Raw genomic sequence first — 20,043 nt, forward strand, 5'->3', positions numbered from 1 at the left:
TGGGGGAGCGCGAGGCGGGCCGTTGGCGGAGCGGGGCCAGCCAGCAGCCGTTGGCGCGCGGGTTGAAGATGGCAGCAGTGGCCGGCGGCTCTCCGGTAGAGGCGGGCGGCGGCGGCGGCGGCTCCTCCTCCTCCTCCGCCGCCGCCGCCGCCGCCGCCCCGCCGGCTGAGGCGGAAGCTGTGGCCGCGGACTGGATGCTGGAGTTCGCCTGCTACTGCCTGTGCCGGCACTTCGGGGAGGGGCGCGCGGCGCCGTTCCGGCGGTGGAGGGCCGTGGCGCAGGGTGAGGGGCGGCGGCGGTTGCCGGGGTTCCGAGGGCGGGGGCGCGCGTGGGTCTCGGCCGCTCGGACGGCAGCGAGCGTGTCCCCGCAGGGGGCGGGGGGCAGCTGTCTCCCGCGCGGCGGGGAGGGTGCTGCCGCGCTCACAGCCCCCCCGCACGCACTTGTGCGTTTGCTCGCGGTGGAAATAAAACCGCGCAGGCCGAGTTCTTGTTTGGTTGCTTAACCCACCGGTGTTTGAGTTTAGCGTGCAGCGGTAGCTCTGCTGGACTATTGTGAGATAATCGCAATTTCGGGGAATTCCAATTTTTTGGTTGAAAGAGACCAGGGAGGGAAGCAAGCTGAACTGTTCCAAGAAAACAGTGGTTACTGAGGGGTCGGGTGTGAGGACTTTTAGATGATTCGGTGAATACGAACGCTGCTGTTAACTTGTCATCTTGATTCTGTGAAGCTTGAATGTATAACTTGGTTGTCTATATACCGTGAGCAGTCACTGAAGTTGAGGCCTCAGATGCCGGCAGTTCGAGGCTACCAAAAAGTTGAAGAGGATTTTGTGAAGAGATGCAAACATGGTAAAAACCAGAGTAGAATTACTTAAATACACTGAGTTCCTTGACTTTATATTCAGGGTTATGGTAGAAGAACTAGAAGTATTTCAAGGAACTATAGTCTAGCAGACGAAGGTGGAGACGTCTGGTGACTGGATTTTGAATGGAAAAAAATTGTTTTTAAAGTGAGAAATACTTGAGAATGAGAGTAGTTAACAGCTGGAAGCAAATGTCTTGGTCTCAGATAAATTTGTTGGATTTATGGTGGTTTTTCTGTTAGAAATAATTTTCCTGAGCATACCAGGTTAGAGATTTTGGGGATTAATTTTTACGTGTGTGTGTTCTTGACTCGAGTAAACATGATTGCAAAAGTTTAAATAAGTCGTACTAAGAACAGAAAGCAACGGCATGCAGAATGATTAGTAAGGAGATTGATATGAGAAATTGTAAGAGGTAAGAAATCTAAAGATAACATAATTAAGTACAGTGAATGGGGGGCTGCTAGATTAAATTATTAATGGTGCTTCTCTGTGTTTGGCCTTGGGACCATGACTCAGTGGGAGAATCATACTGAAATCTCATGAAGACATAGGTGGGAAGCAGAGACACTGTCAACACAGAAGCAGATTGGAATATCTCCTGATAAGAACAGGAAAACTTTTGAGGCCTGTATTAGTAGAAACAATTAATTAAAACATACAGAATGTGAGGTCACGTGGCACTTTAATAGCAAATTTGGAATTTGCTCCTGCTCTGCTCAGCAACAGAGGAAAGAGTTGGTCATATCGGTGCTGTAAGATTAGAGTCAGAAGTATAAAAGTCTATGGAAAAAGCTAAGCACAGTCATAAGACTGCATTAGAAAAGTGGGTGTGTTTTTTGTCATAGAAATACAGAACTATTACCCTTGCATACGTCAAAGTGAGATCCTACTGAAATAATGATTGGCTGTCAACAAGAAGGTCAATTTGAACTGAAGCAAGTACAGAAAGGTAGGAAGGCTAAGGGAACAAGACAAGCTATTTTATTAGGAGATAAATAATATTTCTGTATAGCTTGGTACACTGCCAAGTAGAAGTAGCTAGGCTACATGGAATTAAGGCTTTAAAGACAGCATGGCAAGGTTACATGCCTTGCCTACCTTATCCTGCCTTGACAGGATATTATGGTCTATATACCTGAACTAGCTTGTGTAAGTGCCTACATGGCAAGGAACTGTATTTCTAGAGTTTCTAATGAAAGGCTAAGATGAGAAATACATTTGAGTGGCCATAAGAAGGAAAGCAATTTATGATTGAGGGAGCTATTAACAAACAAATTAATAGAGAAACTGCCTTGGGAGCCGGGAGGGAGAACAGTCTATAAAAGATTACTAAGGCTGTGTCTCTTTCTGTTTGTCCGCATTACTTGTGAGTAATTGCTGCTAAGGACCTGGTGTCCACACAGTAAATGTTTCAAAGTTTCTTCTTTTTCGGAATAGTTCTAAAGGAATTCAGTTTGTGTACTCAAGACTGCTCCATTGTACAAACCAAGCACAGGAAGTTTGCTTTAAAAATGCACCCCTGCTCTGAATTAAAGCACTAATGTAGGTGCACCTTAAAAGAACGGAGAAAGCTGAAAGATCTTAAGCTACTTGCCAGGATGACCCCTTTTGTTTTGTGGAAGTGTTCAGCTGCAGTATTCTGCCTACTTCCAAAATTTCCACGCTCTGGCTCCATCTTCAGGGCACGATGTTGGTGCTTATCTCTATCATTGACCTCATCCAAACTTTCTGAAATTTAACTCTGTCTGCTATGGAAGGTGTGTGAATTTGTGATTATAACGAGTGGCACACTACTGCTCTTCTAAGCAATGTTCGGGTTTGTTTTTTTTTATTTCCTATTTTGGCTATAGGAATTAAAAGCTCTTGTATCACCTATCCTCGCTGAAGCAGCTGTAAATGTGTTCTTCCAAGCTCAAATGACAATATCCTGCTTGATATTGTCTTAGGTAATCATTCAGGGCTATTTAATTATTTTGTAATTTCATGCTTATCCATTGTTCATAGGAGATGATCATACACTAATAAGCAAGTAGGCTGAGTACTTCCCAGTAAAACAACGTGTTATGTGCTCTAGTTGTGTCACTGCAAACTTGGGGGTCCCATGCCCCAGAATCCTGGCTCTTGCTAGGCTGACACCAAAATGTGTACATAAACACTTCTCAACGAGGGTGTTCAGTCTGCAGCTTCAACAAGTCACTTGCCACATTCTTCACTTTTCATTTTGAATGTTTCTGTATTATGCTGTGAAGACAAATGACTATATTCAGCACATTAAGATATAAAGTTCCCAGTAAACAGCATGATGGAATAATCTCACGATAGCTCCCATTCTAAAATCTATAGTAATCCTTGTGACCTTCCAACCTCGCGAGGAGGATTTCCCTTGTAGATTTACATTTCTGATGAAGCTCTCCTCATAGCTTTTACTGCTTTTGGTCTGTCGGTTGTTGTAGCAACATGTAAGTGTTACCAGTCTGCATGTGGCTTATGTTTTGTGGGCATTCCACCGAAAGACAACTGTCTGCTCCAGAGAACATTTCTTAATAAGCTACTGAGCCAAACGAAACTTCGTTATTTATGTAAGATACTGTGGTCTTTTAACTTGATGAAATAAGCCTGTGATGCATCTTACAACTTCTAGGTTACTGTTATGAACTGCAAGAGGGATAGGTTTTTCTGATCAAATTCTTAAATATGATTTAAGTTCTTTTAACATGGAAGAATATGAACTAAATGTGCTTCATCAGTTTCCTGATGAATTAGAAATTTAGTAGATTATTAAAGTCTGATAACACACTGTCTAGTATATTTCTAGCCACACTGTGGCAGTGCTGGAGCAAGACTGACTTAACATTTCTCTTCTTTTCCAGCTCTTATTGATGGCTTCTCCAAAATACCTACACATCAGAAAAAAATGGTGTATCTCTGTCAGCTTTTGATAAGAATTGCAGAAGGAAAAAACCTTGGTAAGTACTCTGATTCTTTTGTTTCACTTGTTGTTTAAATAGATTTGTGTGAACTTGCACAAAGATGTATTAGATATGTTTTCATGTAGCCTTTACTATATATATATATGAAATGACTAAACTCTTAAATTTCGGTCTCTCTACATTCCACATGTGACTGAGCTGTATGCAGGACCAGTGTTATTCTGTGCTGACTAATTTAGCTGCTTTGATTTTGAATGACTATATGCTTCTTAAATTATAGGTCTCTTTTGTCAGAGTAGCATCAACTAAAGAAATATACTGGAAAAGATTGACTAGCTCTTAGTGAGCAATATTTGCAAGTTTAAAGCACAGAATTTGTGTTTCTTTCTGCATGTGTAACTCTAGAGGTTGAAGTAGAACAGACAGTAGGAATAAGAATACGGATGAAAAGTATGGCTGCCCTTGTTCCTTACAGAAGGCTGTAAGACTTTCAGCTGGCAGCAGGTCCTTGGGACTCTTATTCGCTACCATGTCTCCTGTTTGGCAGTATTCACAACTTACTGGTTTAGCCAAGCTGATTTTGCTTCCACACTCAAGTTTCTGGAAGACTTAACTTTTTTGCTGCAAGTTTATCACTGCTTGATAAAACTCGTTGGAATTTAAGGACTTCAGAAGCTGCCTTGCTAGCATGAGCATGGAAGAAAAAAGTGTATTCTAGCCTAGCAGTGCCACAAAGGCTTGTTTTTATAAAATGAAATCTCTTGTGTTGCTTGTCAGGTAATAACACTCTTCTTGGTTTAGTTCAACTTGAGAATCACATTCTAATATTTAAAATAGTTCATATAAAAATTATGAAAATTTTCTGATAATGCTTTAAAACTGTATTGTTATATAGAACACTTGGGAATATGACTTCAACATGTGTTTTTATCCATCAGTGTAGAGAATGACCTGTGTGGTGAGGAAGATTTCATGTGCTTAGTAGGCATTACATCAGATGTAGTTGCACAATGTACATGGAAGGCTAATATATTGTATGGTAGCTTTCCTAATTCTTTTCCAGTTATTAAAATATTTAATCTGTACTGAGCCTTAAAACAGAGTAGGCTGTTTCAGATGCCAGCTCTTTAAGAGCTAAACACTTTGTTTTTACAATATTAAAATAAACTTAATATTAAGTGTCATATTACTTGAGTGAAACAATAATTAGAGAAACACAGAAGTGTTATTTTTGTAATGTCTATATATACATATAATTTTTCAGTGTTTGTCTTTTGCTGTAGTGGGTAGCAAATATTATATTTTTTTTTCAGTATTGCTTAAGTTGTTTACCTTCTGTCTGAAAAATACTTACTCTAAGGAATAAGAAGATATTGAGAGAGATTCTGCTATGATGTCATATAAAATGAAGGAATAAGTGAGACTGTAGCTCAATGAACATCTTGAGCTAAGCTGGCAGTGCCATGGGAGAAAAAAGCAGTCTTGTGCACCTGCCAGGTCCTACTGCATCTGTTCTGTTGTCACACTCACCTGTGCAGATGTGCAGTGGTCAGACTGGGAAACTATTACTAAAGTGGTTATGTGGCTGGACTACATTTCTACCAGAATCGATCACTGGTCTTGCTTGCTGGGAGTTTGTACAAACCTTGGTGTTGGCACAGTGGTACAATGACAGGGGAGGTTGCTTCTGCTTTTTCAGTGACACTCCTGTGTTAAGCTGTTTGAATTTCCCTCTCAGTTTAAGCCCTTCAAATATAACAAAAAGTTAAGACATGAGAATAGAGAGAGAGACTGAGGAGAAAAACTTAGGATAGTGGTTATATTACAAAATTAACAGTTTCAATACCAAATGTTTTGATATCTGTTGTCAAGCTTAATGTAAGAGTATTATTAATGCCAGCCCAAATACATGATGCTAAATTAGCACTATTACAAGTGGCATTTTAAGTGAACAATAATTAGCAGATGCATAATCTCCCTTAAAAATGCAACAGTAATGTTATTAGCAAGAGTGGGAAGAACCAGTTTCTCTGAAAAGAAGGCAGTTACTTCAGGTCTCTTAAACACACCTGAAGAGAAAGACTAAAATTTATTTGAGGAAAAAGGAGTTGAAATTAAGTATAGTACATATTACTTTATTGTGTATAAATAATGTAATATATTTAGCTTTATCCTTTAAGTTTTTTTTAAATACACCCCCCACCCCCCTCCAGAATGCCATTTTGAAAATGAAGAAAGAATGTCACCTTTGGAATCTGCTCTGTCTTTCTGGACTTTGCTTGAAAGGGAAGAAATTAAACTGGAAAAGCTTCATGGAGATATTCGCCGCTTGATTCAAATTCAGGTCTGTGTGACTTGCTCAAAATGCTTCAGGATGCTACCTATTCCTTCTGCTAAAACAAGGGTCCTCTTACAAAAAGCTTGGGCTATTAGCAGGCTGAACTGAATCTTTTAAGTTTGTTGTTTTTTCAAGTACAGAGTAAATAGATCTGTACAGGGGACCTTTTCCTATCTAAATTGGTTCTTGTTTGTCCCAGTTCAAAATTGTTTCAAAAGCTGCCAATCTGAAAAAAAAGAGATATCAATTGAGAGATCAATTTAAAAACACTAGTATCTTGAGCTTTAAAATGTATTATAAATAGCTTTTTTTTCTTTTTTCTTAAAATGCTTCTTTGTATTAGAAAACTTTCCATTTCAAAGAGAAATGTAAAACCATGTTGACAGCTACTGGGACAAAGTCTGTCAGGGAAAGATGAAAGCAATACTTAGTAGGTAGGTATGGGAAGTTTTGCATCAATGAGGGTCCTTTTAATGCCCGGTGGAGAGGTTTTAGGCCTTTATACATGAGGTTTAATATTATTTCAGAACTAACTTTTATAACTAGATAATGTGGTGACCCTTAAATATATAATCCTGGATTTTGGGAGTGTTACAAAACTGTAAAAGTGTTACTTCACTTTTTTCTGCATCTCAGGTGAAATGTATTTCAGCACATCTTGTAATTATATTTGTTGTAGATTGTAGCAGTCCATATGGAAAACGGATATTTCAAGGAGGCTGCTGAAGTTCTTGAAAGGCTATTTACAGACTCAGAATCAGATAAGGTAGAAACTTGCTTAACCTACATTAAGCACTCTCATTTTCAGAAGAGAAGAGGGGAATGGGTTTCCAAAGCTAGCATATGCTACCTGCATAGCTTCATTGTAATTACTGCCTATGCATATCTCTTTAAAATAATGGCTAGTGCACACACCCGAGTTTGCTGGGGTGGAGAAAAGAGCAAAAGGAGGACTGCAGGCAGAAAGACAGAGGCAAAAATGCTGCCTCTTATCTTCTTCTGTATATTAGGACACATGTTCTTTGTAAATAGTAGCATGTGTATAATTTATTCTTCAGGTACACTCTTCATTCAGAGGATTCAGGTGTTTGAAAGTGTAGGCTGTGGTAATAGTATCCAAATTCATAAATAAAAATGCAACCTGCACACAGAAGTTAATTCTGGGCTATATGGGTCTCTGTGAGATTCAGAGTGGTTGGTAGACAAAATGTGAAGTTGCAATTATCAGGATCAATGTGTCCTTAATGCTACTCTACTAAATAGTCCTTTTCCTGAACACTGTAAATGCCTTTCAATGGCAGTCTTCCTGAGGCAGCAAATGAGAAAAGAGAGCCCAGTAATGACTGGCCTTTTCTGGGTGTTTTTGCTCCATTCACAGCCCTGCTTTCAGTGTTGTTCATAAAGGGAATGAAAATGAGGATCACTGTAAAGTTACACTTAACCATTTAATGAGCACATAAAGTAAACACCTGGTACTATGCCTAGTTAACTTTAGAACCCTTTCAAACTGTAGCATGAAGTTGTATAGGCATATTCAGAAAACTATATAATCATTGTGTTTAGCTTTGTGTATGTCCTGTTTAGCATAGATGCCAAGTTTACAGCTGGATATATTTTTTGTGTTGTATAAAGCTGTGCTTTTCTTAGCCTTTAAGGGTGAAGCTGGCAAGCATAATTAAAAGCAAGGATCCATATGTTCCCCTTCTCCAAACCTTCAGTTACGATCTTTTGACAAGTAAAATCAAGTCTTACATTGAACCTTTCATGAAAAGAACTGAAACTAACTTCTTAATACAGGTATGTCAAAACTATTTTCAAAACTTATTTCAGAAGAGGTACCTGATAAGGTTAAATAGATTTATACTTTCAAGGAAGTTTAGATGATATTCAGATACTGTATTGGATGCTTTACCTTCCTTTGGATTGTCTTATTAATTAAAAAAAAAAAAAGTTGTATATAACTAGGAGAAAGTTAGTAGGAGTAAGGCTCCTCTAAAATATCCTCTGTGATTGTTTTTTCCACAACTGTTTTAATTAGAAAAGTAGTTAGGAAAAGAGCATAATTAAAATGAGGTCTGTCATTTAGTGTATGTTTAAGAGAAGCAGTTTTGATCTGAGACTCCTTAAAAGATAATGTAATTATATATTAAATATTTATTTTGTTTAAGTCTATATGATTCATATTAAAACTGAAAGATCAACACATGTTAATTTGGCTAAAAGGCATGTCAGAGTTGTTAGGAGGTAGAAAACTGTTGTCTTCCTGTAAATAAAAAAGCTCCTTATAAACTGTCTTGCTCAAAAGTGATTTAAAATTGGCAAGGACAACATTCCTGCTGCAGCTCATCTTCAGGAGGATTGTAAAGAATTTCTCTTATGTTTACTTCCTATAAAAGAATATTGAATTACTCCATTACAAAAGCACAAACATCTAAAGGTAATAAGAAGCGAACTTTAAATAAACAAACCTGAAGTTCCTCTGGGGTTTTCATTTTCTTACTAGAAAGAGGGACCAGAGAACTTATTAAATGCATTCAAAGTATAATACAAGGAATACCTTCTAATGGTTTCACTCGGCTGTCAATTTTCAAGTTTATTTTTCAAGGCTATTTCTTTGAGTCTAAGAGGAGATGGAGGTTCGAAGGTGGTGGAGAAGGCCTGGAACTCCATACTAGCATACCTAGGCCCTCTGTGTTGCACCCCCACTGCCTGCAGATCAGTCCTACTGTCTGTACCAGTGCTGCAAATCTTACTTCTGAAATCTTTACTTTGGACTGAGTTACTGTGGGACATGGAGGAGACAACTTTGTAAAGAGTTTGCACTTCTGCCATGCAATACACGTAACTGTTTCCCAGCAGCGTACCCTGTGTTCTCTACGGAAAAACGCTCTAGCTGTAACTGTTAATCTCTCTTCTTTTTCTTCTGGTGCTATATGTAGAAGTAAAATCATAGAATAGTTTGGGTTGGAAGGGATCTTTAAAGGTCATGTAGTCCAACCTCCCTGCAATGAGCAGGGACATCTTCAACTAGATCAGGTTGCTCAGACCCCTGTCCAGCCTGACCTCGAATGCTTCCAATAATGGGGCATCTACAGCCTCTCTGGGCAACCTGTTCCAGTGTTTCACCACCCTCACTGTAAAAATTTTCTTCCTTATATCTACTCTGCATCTACCCCCTTCTAGTTTAAAACCATTACACCTTGTCCTATCACAACAGGCTCTGCTAAAAAGTTTGTCTCCAGCTTTCTTATAGGTAGGTCCCCTTTAAGTACTGAAAGGCCACAATAAGGTCTCCCCGGAGCCTTCTCTTCTCCAGGCTGAACAACCCCAACTCTCTCAGCCTGTCCTCATAGGAGAGGTGTTCTAGCCCTCTGATCATTTTTGTGGACCTCCTCTGGACCTGCTCCAACAGTTTCTTTCCTGTGCTGAGGGCTCCAGAGCTGGATGCAGTACTCTAGGTGGGGTCTCACCACAGCAGAGTAGAGGGGCAGAACCATCTCCCTTGACCTGCTGGCCATGCTTCTCTTGATGCAGCCCAGGATACAGTTGGCTTTCTGGGCTGCGAGCACACATTGCCAGCTCATGTCCAGCTTTTCATCCACCATAAGGTGGTCTACATTGCTAGACTGTTTTGTAGGCTGCTTTTTCTAGATTATTGTCAAGCTTGGAATCTACAAGATTGCAGCTCCTACTGTTGATGAAGTTCTTGCGCTTCAAGAAACTTATAGATTAGCTGCCCTAAGAACAGTCTGCAGATAATGCATTACAAGGAAAAAAGACCTATACCAAGAACGCATTGATCTGAATACTTTGTAATTTTTCTTTATAACTTTCATTTCTCTTTCAAAAGAATTATTTTTAGGGACAAGTACAATTTGAAAGCTACTGTTAACTTTTAAAATACAATATAGTGGATTTAAACTTTTTTTTTAGCTAAATCCTTTCTACCCATTTGTCTTCATGGATATGTCCTCACTTTCACATGTTTTGCTACTATCAACCACTATAAAAGAGTCGGTATTTTGAAAACTTGCAGCTAAAAAATGTGCTAGTTTGGGTAGCTGTGAAATTTCTGACATTGAAACATTTTCTTCTGTGATGGAAGTATTCTGTGACCAGAATATCTTCCAGTATTTTCATGGATGAATGAGTGAAATTGAGGGTGGTTTCATATTATCTGACTCCTATAAATGTTGAGAGATTCTGCGAACTACTGTGAAGGACAGGTTAAGGTTTCAAGAAGACTAAAAATTGGATGGGTGAAAGAGGAGGCAAAAGCAAGCCCTGAAGGAAGAAACAGATGAAAAGTGGGAGCAACTGGCTAAGCAGAAAAAGAATATTGGGCCTGTAGTGACTCTGTCAACTTTGAATCATTTTGATATTTGAGTGTTGCAAAATGGATCGCCTCTTGGGATGTATAGACAGTGTCGGATGGAAGATGGTTGGCTGTGCTTAGTAATGATGGTGCACAGCCAGGATTTTTTTATGGTTTGGGCAGTAACTATACCTTAAGATGCTAGAGAAGAAAGTTGATAGCAAAGTGGCAAGAATGACTTCATATGGACTAAGTGATTTTTTTTTTTTTTGAAGTTGTTATTTATTATAGCAAGTAGGTGGGAGCAACCTATGGAAAAGTACAAATCTTGCAATCCTCTTGACATTCTATAAAGAATAATGAACTAGTCCTTCCTCCTCTTGAGAATGGAGGAGAAATAATCTTAGTTTGTGGTTAAAAGTTTAGGCAGGATGTTACAAAATTCTTTTGCTAATACAGGAACGGTTACATTACAAGCCTAAAGTCTGATTAGACATGTGTCTTTTGCAAGTGTTATAGGTATGCTTGATCCTGCCGGGCGCTACAGAACTGGATGAACTTGTGAGGCCTGCCAGTTTTCAGTTTCTAATCTAGTTATAAAAAACAGACTTTGGAGTACTTTGATAGTATTTGCAATCTTAGTTGATTTCTGCAATGTATTTCACACATCTATATGTTCTCTTATTATGCAATTATTCATTGTATTTTTTTGTGTCCATATAAATATCACTTGTGGCTATAACTAAAATTTCTCTGAGTTATTAGCTGATAAAGATTTTGATGGATTTCAACTTGACATGCTACAGTTGTTTTGAAACTACTTATTTTAATAGTAATATCTCTGAAGGGTCTGTGAAATAAGCACTGTTAGTCCTAATAGAGAGTACATGTATTAATCTTAGTTTAAACTGCTATCTAGGTACTGGCTGGCTTTAATTTTAAAGCATCAATTAAATTTCTTGCAGGCAGCCACAAAACACGTGGAGTCTAAAGGACTGGGAGCAACAGCATTGCAAAACAAAACTATGAATGAAAACGACAAAAGGAATTTGGAAACAAATCAAAGGTTTGTATTAAGCATTATACTGCTGAGGCACATGCTTGGACAGTAACTTGAAACTTGTAGAACTAAGTGTAGGTAGAAGGAAGGATGTTAAATTCCAAACTGCTGTCCAATAGAAAATTAACTACAAGCACATTCTCTATTTTTAAGTTTTGGCTTTTCTATGGTTGTTACCTTTGGCATTTACATCAAATAGCTTGGCATTAAGTTTAAGTACTTGTTGAAGATGCACATTTTTCAGTTGAAACAGCTGTCAGTCTTGTATAACAATAAAAACAATTCACTTTTTTGTTGTTGTTATGCTTGATTGAGCTCCATTTAGTCCTGCCTTCCTAATTTCAGGCTATAGGTTGTCTGGAGGAAAAAAAGAGGATAAGGAAAGGGAATTAGTCTTATTACTTCTTCCTTACAGCTAAACACAAGATTCTCTTACTTAGTGATACTAGCGTGATGGGAAATAGTTATGTTGCTTCATGGTTCTGGCAATGTGAACCCTCAAAACAATTGCATGCTTTGCTAAGAAAAGCTGGGGGAATTTGAAGCACAGTTCCTTCCCCCCTCCTCTGACTTCATTTTGAAAAATACTAATATTCCGGCCTTATCACCACTTGTTTTTCATGGAGAATAAATTGTAGTCTTTAGTTAGGATAGAACTTGTGTTTCTGCAGTTTTATACTTGGAATACTTGGCATTGTTTAGTTAAGGAAATTGACTGATGCAGACAGAGTATATAGGAAGATGAGTCATAACGTGGTGGGGTTTTGGGTTTTTTTTTTTTTGAAGGGAAACTCCTGACACAATTACATCTGAGAGGTATGATGACAGACTTGATCAAAAAAACCTATGGAAACAATTCCTAGATTGTGAAGATGGTATGAAAAAATAGATGTGCAAAATGCCTCATGTCTTCAACTTAAATGTGTGATGTCTTGTATGTTTCTTCTCCAGGTATAGGGAACCAAGGTTAAGAGGGTTAATGGATTGAAGCAGTTAAGTGTTTGTATGCCACTGTTTCTGTAGAGAAATCTTGTGATTTTCTTTCATTTAAATATTATTGAATCACATAAATGGCAAGTTGCTGCCTAGGAAGTTATTTTTTGGTGTGTGTGGTTTGTGGTTTTTTTTAAGATCAATGGAAGAGCAACAGAGTATTACAGATCAGCCACCTGGAGGCATAAAGAAACCCACAGTAAGGTAAAAATTATTTTTTGTTGTTGTTGCTCTTGGTCATGGACATTTCATGAAGTTCTGTGTATTTTTACTTCAGTGTTGTGTTCCTTGCAGGCCTCATCCAGGACGGAAACCCAGAGTGAGCAGTGTTCTTCAGAGTGAGTATTAGCTTATTTTTACACTTTCAAAATAGTCATGTCAAACACTTTCCCCCCAAGCTCTGCCCCCGCCCCGCCTCACACCCTCCTGGATAAATGGGCTAGTGGTTTGGTAACAGCTGTCCAATGTGATTAGGTTAATATAAAAATGATTGTGGTGAAAAAACCCTCCCAATCGTTGTCAGTGGTTTCTGCACAAATGCAGATTTGGTGGGGGCCATATTTAGGAAGCCATGAAATGGTTTAAGGTGCTGTGGCAACTCATTTTGCAAAATCATTCACTATTTTCTGATTCACTTGGGTTTTTGTTTGCTTTCCTAGGATTTATGGTATTCTGTGCAAAAGAAAGCTGCCAGAGGAATACTGAAATTTGTCTCTTTCTGACTTAGAACCTAGATAACTTTGGGGGAAGGGAACTAAAGAGGTTGGCTGATTTAGAAAAACAAATTGTAGCGTAAAATGCACAAAGTTAGGATGTCCGTGCATCTTCCTGGTATTACTTTTAAAAAACTTACAACATGGATGATATATTAAGTAGTTTCTGAAAACCATTAGCACCCTCTTACCAGAAAGAAATGACATTATAGCTTCTGCACGTGGCCATGTTGTACTTGGAAGGACAGACTCGTAAGGTGCCTTAAATGCTTGCCACAGTTAGAACCTGACACCTTCTCTGGAAATGATGGGACCTGTATACAAAGTATCATAGCCCTGATTGCTGTTTAGTTTCAGTTCTCTCTCTATGTAAAATGGAAACAGTATGTATAGTAAAAATGTTTTTCCCAAAATGAAATAACAATGTTTCATTATTATGTACCAATTGTTACCTATTGTTTAAAATATAATTCTTCTGTGAGCTCTGTTGTGTAGAAAATAGTGTATTTTTTCAAACTATTTTTTGAGTCCTTGGACTAAGGTGAGGTTCATGTGTATACATATATAAAAATGTATTCATATATAAACAGATACTGAAATCTTCCCAGTCTGTCAAAGAATATCAAAATAGTGTACATTCTTGTCTCATGTAAATAGTAGAATGCAAAACTGCTGCCTTAAATGTTGACTCCTCATTGGTCTGGATGTGTATTAACTGTCTTTTAGGTCTGAACAGCTTGCAAAATGTGGAAAAACATGGAGATGCTTTGGCTTGTGGCCGAAGAAGACAGGTTTGTACCCATTCTCTAGTCTAAATGGAGATAAAATCAATCTGCACTGCATAGAATTTTTTTCCCAACTTCATTTGAGTCTGTCTCCAAAATGCCTGGGTTTAAGATCCTCCACATTACTCAAGCTGTGCTACAGCTCCTGAAACATTTTTTTAAGTTCTAATTCCTGCTTTAAAAAAGTACCTCTTTTTTTTTTGTGCAGTCTCAAATATTGTTGCTAATGCTTATGAGCCTTTAATTTGTTGAAATACCCTGTTACTAAAGCTTAGTCTGAGTCTTTTTAAAACATGTGAAAAAATAAAAAATTCTTTCCACTCTTTGGATTAAAGAATTCAGGATGTCGTTTGCCCATTAGAGTTTTGGGCAAACATCAAACACCTTCTGTTTTGCCACTTAGAATGTTAAAGATTTAGCAATTTTATAATTCAATACTTTGTTCATATGAGTGAAAACATATATTTACTTGGGAAACTATTCTAGTTTTTATAACCCAAATAATAGGGTCTTTTTATAATGCTACATTTCAAACAGTCCTTTGCGTTCTCTTCATGGGTAAGCTTGCTTCATTGCATTACTTTAAAATAATTCTACTATGTTCACTAATGCTAGAATTCACTATTGGTGAGAAGTACTGAAGTGTATGCTTTAATAAAGGGAATTTGAAGTTGATTTGATGTTGGGGTGAACTGTTACAAACTGATTCTTGCACATAGCCAATTTTCTTCAATTGTTATGATAAGACGATAAACGCTTCTGAATGAAATTAATATTAAATAAACATATACCCATTGTTGAAGTCCTCTTGAGAATATCTCTTAGGAAGCACTATGGAGTCTTTCTGTTTAGATAACAATGGAAGTTATCAACACATGCATTTTGGTGTGAGCTGTTTCATTTTTCTGGTGTTCCTTTTGGCATTTCATTTTTCATATAACAGGGAGAGAGGGGCTTATGTTTTTTCAGACTGTCCTTGAGGACAGTTGTACTTATTCCTAGTTCTTTAAGCATTTTTACTAAAGGTGATGTACTGGTTAAATCTTCAGTTGTGTGCTGTCCTCAAATTGGTTGAGGTCCTAATGATAGCTCATCTGTCCTTGGAGGTTAAGCCCCCTGCTAAATACAAACAGTTTTTTACTTTCTCACAAATCTCAGGAAGAGTTAAATCACTGAGAACCTCCCTAAAAGCTGCAAATAGAACCTGTGCCCTAAAAATAAATATCAGCACTTACTGGATTTGCTTGTTGCCTTCAAAAACATTATCAATTACTTTATTCCAGCTTATACTTGGATAGGTACCTTGTCAGCCAGTTGCTGGTAAGCATACACACTTCCACCAATCTTGTTTTCAACATCAAGACTTAAACTAATTGGACCACAACTGGCACAGAGCTAATGACAGCTTCATATTCGCCAATTTTCATGTTGAGGTAGTCTGTTATGGGGTCAGTTACAAGCACTGTATCCAGGTCTAGGGCTTGTACACACATCTCACTAGAAAAAAAAAAATAGAAGTTGTGCTTAATTCTGTTGTTATAGTTCAACTTTATTTGAAATGTAAAGACTAAATTTATAGAAAACTACATCTAATAGTACTGAGGAGCTCACTGAAAATTTTATAAAAACTTGAAGGAAGTTAAGATTCAGAACTGTGTTTCTTTAAACACTTAGCAAATGCTGACTTTTCTGTCTGTCTGAAATTTATGCCATATTCCCTGCCAGTGAGACCTCTCATAAATAGTGTATAGAAAGCAATGATATGGGCCTTTTAAACAATAAATCTGCTCCTCTGCTTAATAATCTGGGTTATAAAATTGGTTCCATGCATGAAAGAATGCAGTGAATGTCAGAGCTGTTGACTTCTAGAACTTCCTTTTCCATGTAGTCCCTCTTTCAATGTTGGCATTGTTTGCTCTTGTTTTGTAAATGGCATTTCATTGCAACGGTTCAGTGCCTGTTTTCAGCCTTTCATTGCTGTGTTTTCATTTAGCTGCATACAACAATCTGCAGTGCTATTGAAAGGAAGTGTACTTTATTTTCTCGTTCCTAAATTAGGGGATGCAAGTGTCACAGAATTTAGGGAACTGTTTGTACTCAACTTTATATCCTGTATATTTATGGCAAGTCCTGCGAGTTGTCTAAAATTTGACTGACAGTTTGCTCAAATTAAAGAATGTGTCTGAAAATCTGGGTTTTCAGAATCTAGTCAGACTTGTGTGGAAAAAAATTTCCATGTATTTAAACTTGGAGGAAAAAAAGCGAAACAGAGCAGAGTCCCAGAATGCACAATCAAAGGAAGACGGGTTACTAGAGTAGACCTGACTCTAAGGAGTAACAAGATCTTTACATATGTAAGGATATGTCTACACAGTCTGGCAAGCTCAAGCTTGCTCTGCCAGCATTCTGAGCTAGCCAGATGTCACATTGCTCTGGACTAGGCGCTGTGATTATGTTAGCTCAAGCATAGTACTTCATTATGTCCAGTCTCTCAACCAGTCTTGGTAGCTTGTAATGGTGCAATGCTAGCATCTATGTAACTGCCATCCCAGAGGGCACAGGCTGTTTGTTAGTGGGGAGAGGGGGGCAAGTTACTGCTCTATACAATGCCTCAGTGAAAAGAAAATGAGTCAGTCTCTTGGTTTACCTGTAAGGCAGGCTCCTCATTTATGTGTTAAACTGAAGAAATTTATTTTTTAAAAAAAGCTCAATATAAGAAATTTAAAAGCAAAACAAGCAAAACCCAACCCTTTTAACAGCAAATGTAATTAATCATTACAACAAGTAACAAGGGTTGTGATTGTCTCTGTTGCTGGAAATATGTGAATTATCTGGTGCTGTAGGTCAAGCATAACTGTGTTACTTGAATAAAGATTTTATTTAGGAAAGTTTTCTGGCATGCTCAGAAATTAGAAGAACTAGATGGTTCCAATGGAATCTCTGGCCTTTTAATAATAGTAAAAAAAACACCATTCACTGCTAATGTTGGAAAAGATCTGTGGAACAGGAAGTATTGGGAAAAGGAGGTATTTTTTATAAAGGGTAGACTACTTTAGAGAAGTTTTAGGTTTCTAACTGTTTAGAAACACAGCTGAACTACTGCCACTCTTAATTCTTTCACTGCTTAGTGAGGCTTATCAGTGATCATAGTTTCTTGAAGAGGCACTGATAGTTGTATTAAGCTGGAATAAGTGCAGCTTTCAGATGTGATGTTTGATCTTTGTGTATCTCAGCTTACACTTTGTGTAGATGCCAAATTTTCTCTTCTTGCAGAATAACCAGAATACAATTTTGATCAGGCTGAATGTTATCTAAGCTCCTTCCCTGCCAGAGACATCCCCCCGCCTTTCGGCTCTGAGTGCTGTTGCTGCTTTTAGCAGCTTAAATTCAGTGGCACCCAAAATTGTCACCTGGCCCATCCCTGGTGCCTGAATTGTTGTTGCTCTTAAGGGCAGAATCTTTTAAGGATCCCCAGAAGGGTTCCAAGTCATTAGGAGAGGAGAAAGTTTAAAAAAAAACAAACAAACAAAAAACCCCAAAACCAAAACAAAACAAACTTTGTCTCGATGGATGAGGGATTTACCTGACTGTCCTTGGACACATAGACCTCTTGTGCCACTGACAATCATACTGCCTGGCCCTGGGTTGTCCTACCCACCCCTTGTGCACAAGTGGGCTGGTATGCATTTGTCTAATGACAGCAGCCATGAGATTTACATTTCCACTGGGTAGATTATTTGCAGAGTTAGGCGATAGTTCCCTCATAATTCACCAATTTCCTCTGTACCACTAGGTTCTACTACTCACCTTTATCAGGTTTAAATCTCTGTAAGTTGAGACTATTCCTCTGCAACTGTGCATTTCCCTTTCTACCTAATTCTTCACAACTTTGAAAGTTCAAACTGTAGAGAGTTCAGCCATAGCCCGATTCTCTCAGTTTCCCTCCTGCTTTATAGCCAACACTGTTTATCCATTTGATAGTTGGAAGTGACCTGTTACTTACAGGAGGAGGTTTTGTACATACTCCGGTAAACCTCTCTTTTCATCCACACACTACAAATTTGGATCACTAGGCCTTTAGCTTCAGCCATTTACAACTCTTACTGCTCTTCTAATGTTCTACAAACACCTCTTTTCCAATCCACTTGTTCCAATTAACCTGAGGATTTAGTAGCATTGGTTCCGTTTGGGTGCCCCCACAATGCTCTAGAAGTTTGCTTACAAACTTAACACTATGGGCACGTTAGCAAAGGATCAGTCTCCCATCACAGAAGGATTATATACATTTAATCTTGGGAATACTCACAACTCAGCCAGGCCCTGCTAGCTACAAAACTGTTAAGGGATGTTAGAAGTGGCCGCCTCCTCCAGCAGCCCCCATCCAGGACCCTCCCGCCTGGCTGCTGGAGCCCAGCCCAGCACCCGGGGACCCAGGGTCCCTGCCCAGGCTGGGGGATGTGGCTGCTGCTTTCCTCTTTGCAGGTTTGCCCAGTAGTGAAGCTGAGCACAAATCCCAGAGGCACACAGACACAGGACACAGGCAAAGAGGACACTGACACGTCCGATCACACAGACTGCCATGGACAAGGTGCTGCCCTCAACAGCACCCACACGTGGTACCCATGAGAGACATAAATGCAGCCAGCCAAGTCTCTTCCTCCTCTCTGGCTGGTAGAGGTGTATGTTCACTGGTGAAAGCACACACACACCCCTCTCTAGGTTCACAGGCACGCAAATGTTTGCATTTGCAGGTCCTTTTGCTTGCTGGCTGGTACTGCTGGATACACTAAACACAAGCACTCACACACTCATCCCATGGGCACTTTGTTCCAGTCATACTCCAGTGTACACTTGCAAGATGTCTCCCTTTCAGGCAAAAGGTGAAATGTTTCACTCATTCAAGGAGATGAGGGAAAGGCAGAGGGTGCCTATGCTGCCTGGGTGTCAGCTCACAGTCACTACTGCCAGGCTGGCATTCCAGCCTGATGATAACTAGAGACTCAAAGGAATAGCTACAGGACACACAAGGCCTCCTCCTGGTCACAATGTCTATCCTGGGCCCACTGTGCTGGTCAGGACTGCTAACATCAGGTCCCAAGGAAGCTTGTACTGGAGCTAGAGACAGGGAAGAGGAGGGGATAACTGGTAATCCAGGACCAAACCTCCACCCCTTGCCCTTGCAGCTAAGTTAATGCCAATCCCCGCTGGGGCAGCTGCATGTGGCTTCACCTCTGTCCTGAATCTGGCTTGTTCATACCATGTTAATAGCTGAAACCAACCCAGACTTTCCTGACCAACCTCTCTTAAATTTTACCAGATACCAGAAGTACCTTTTCCAGACTTACCTTGACCAGATCAGTATTACAATTACCCTTCCCTCTTAGCTGGCAGTGGGGCACTGGACTGACCTGTATTAAAAGCTGGGACTCAGCAGCGCCCTGCACGCTGCAGGAGCCTACAGATGACCCTTGGCTGAAGCCCCAGCAGGGATTTCAAAAGGTCCTGTACCTTTCCAAGCAGTGGCAGGGAGCAGCCTGCAATCCTCCCGACTGAAGGACATGTGAATCCCACTCACAGCACCAGATGCTATTGTGGAAATAACCTGAATTGCAATTTAGATGAGGTCAGAGCAGAAGCAGTTTATTGCTATGGCTATAGGAGAGGACAGGGAGCAGCAGAGTGACAGCTTCTGCAGATGTGAACTCTGCCCAGCTGGGGCAGCTACAGAGTTCCTGTAACTTTTACAACCCGTTTTTTACCAAAACTGTGTCAGATAAGCAGCATATGGTACATAACAACAGCGAATGAAATTCATCAGACAAGGAGGCTCTAGACAGTACGTCCTTTTACAAATAATTCACTCCTTTGTCAATTAAATCATTCTGACCTGCATGACTGTTAGCTGCAAATGCTTATTAACTTATGAGGCCTGCAAAAGCCTATGAGACATTAACCATTTTGCTTTCACACACTGAACAAGAGTAAGTAATTGCAGTGCTTTTGATCACTTGCCTATGTAAATTTCATGGTGCTCTTATGAACA

General features: G+C 39.3%; 1 protein-coding gene across 2 annotated transcripts in view; it reads left to right on the top strand.

Annotated features, from left to right (window-relative positions):
- TERF1 (telomeric repeat binding factor 1) overlaps positions 1–20,043 on the top strand; it is a 25,035-nt gene continuing 4,992 nt past the window's right edge. The window contains exons 1-10 of one of the 2 annotated variants that reach the window (XM_069779518.1): positions 1–282; positions 3,737–3,832; positions 6,010–6,140; positions 6,814–6,900; positions 7,782–7,931; positions 11,415–11,515; positions 12,641–12,706; positions 12,797–12,840; positions 13,942–14,006; positions 15,299–17,556. In XM_069779518.1, coding sequence (XP_069635619.1) covers positions 69–282; positions 3,737–3,832; positions 6,010–6,140; positions 6,814–6,900; positions 7,782–7,931; positions 11,415–11,515; positions 12,641–12,706; positions 12,797–12,840; positions 13,942–14,006; positions 15,299–15,373 — 1,029 coding nt within the window. In that variant the 5' untranslated portion in view covers positions 1–68 and the 3' untranslated portion in view covers positions 15,374–17,556. Of the gene's footprint in view, positions 283–3,736; positions 3,833–6,009; positions 6,141–6,813; positions 6,901–7,781; positions 7,932–11,414; positions 11,516–12,640; positions 12,707–12,796; positions 12,841–13,941; positions 14,007–15,298; positions 17,557–20,043 lie in introns of those variants that run through there. The other variant, XM_069779519.1, reaches the window with a different exon arrangement.

Source organism: Haliaeetus albicilla, chromosome 3 (assembly GCF_947461875.1).
Source record: "Haliaeetus albicilla chromosome 3, bHalAlb1.1, whole genome shotgun sequence".
NCBI lineage: Eukaryota > Metazoa > Chordata > Aves > Accipitriformes > Accipitridae > Haliaeetus > Haliaeetus albicilla.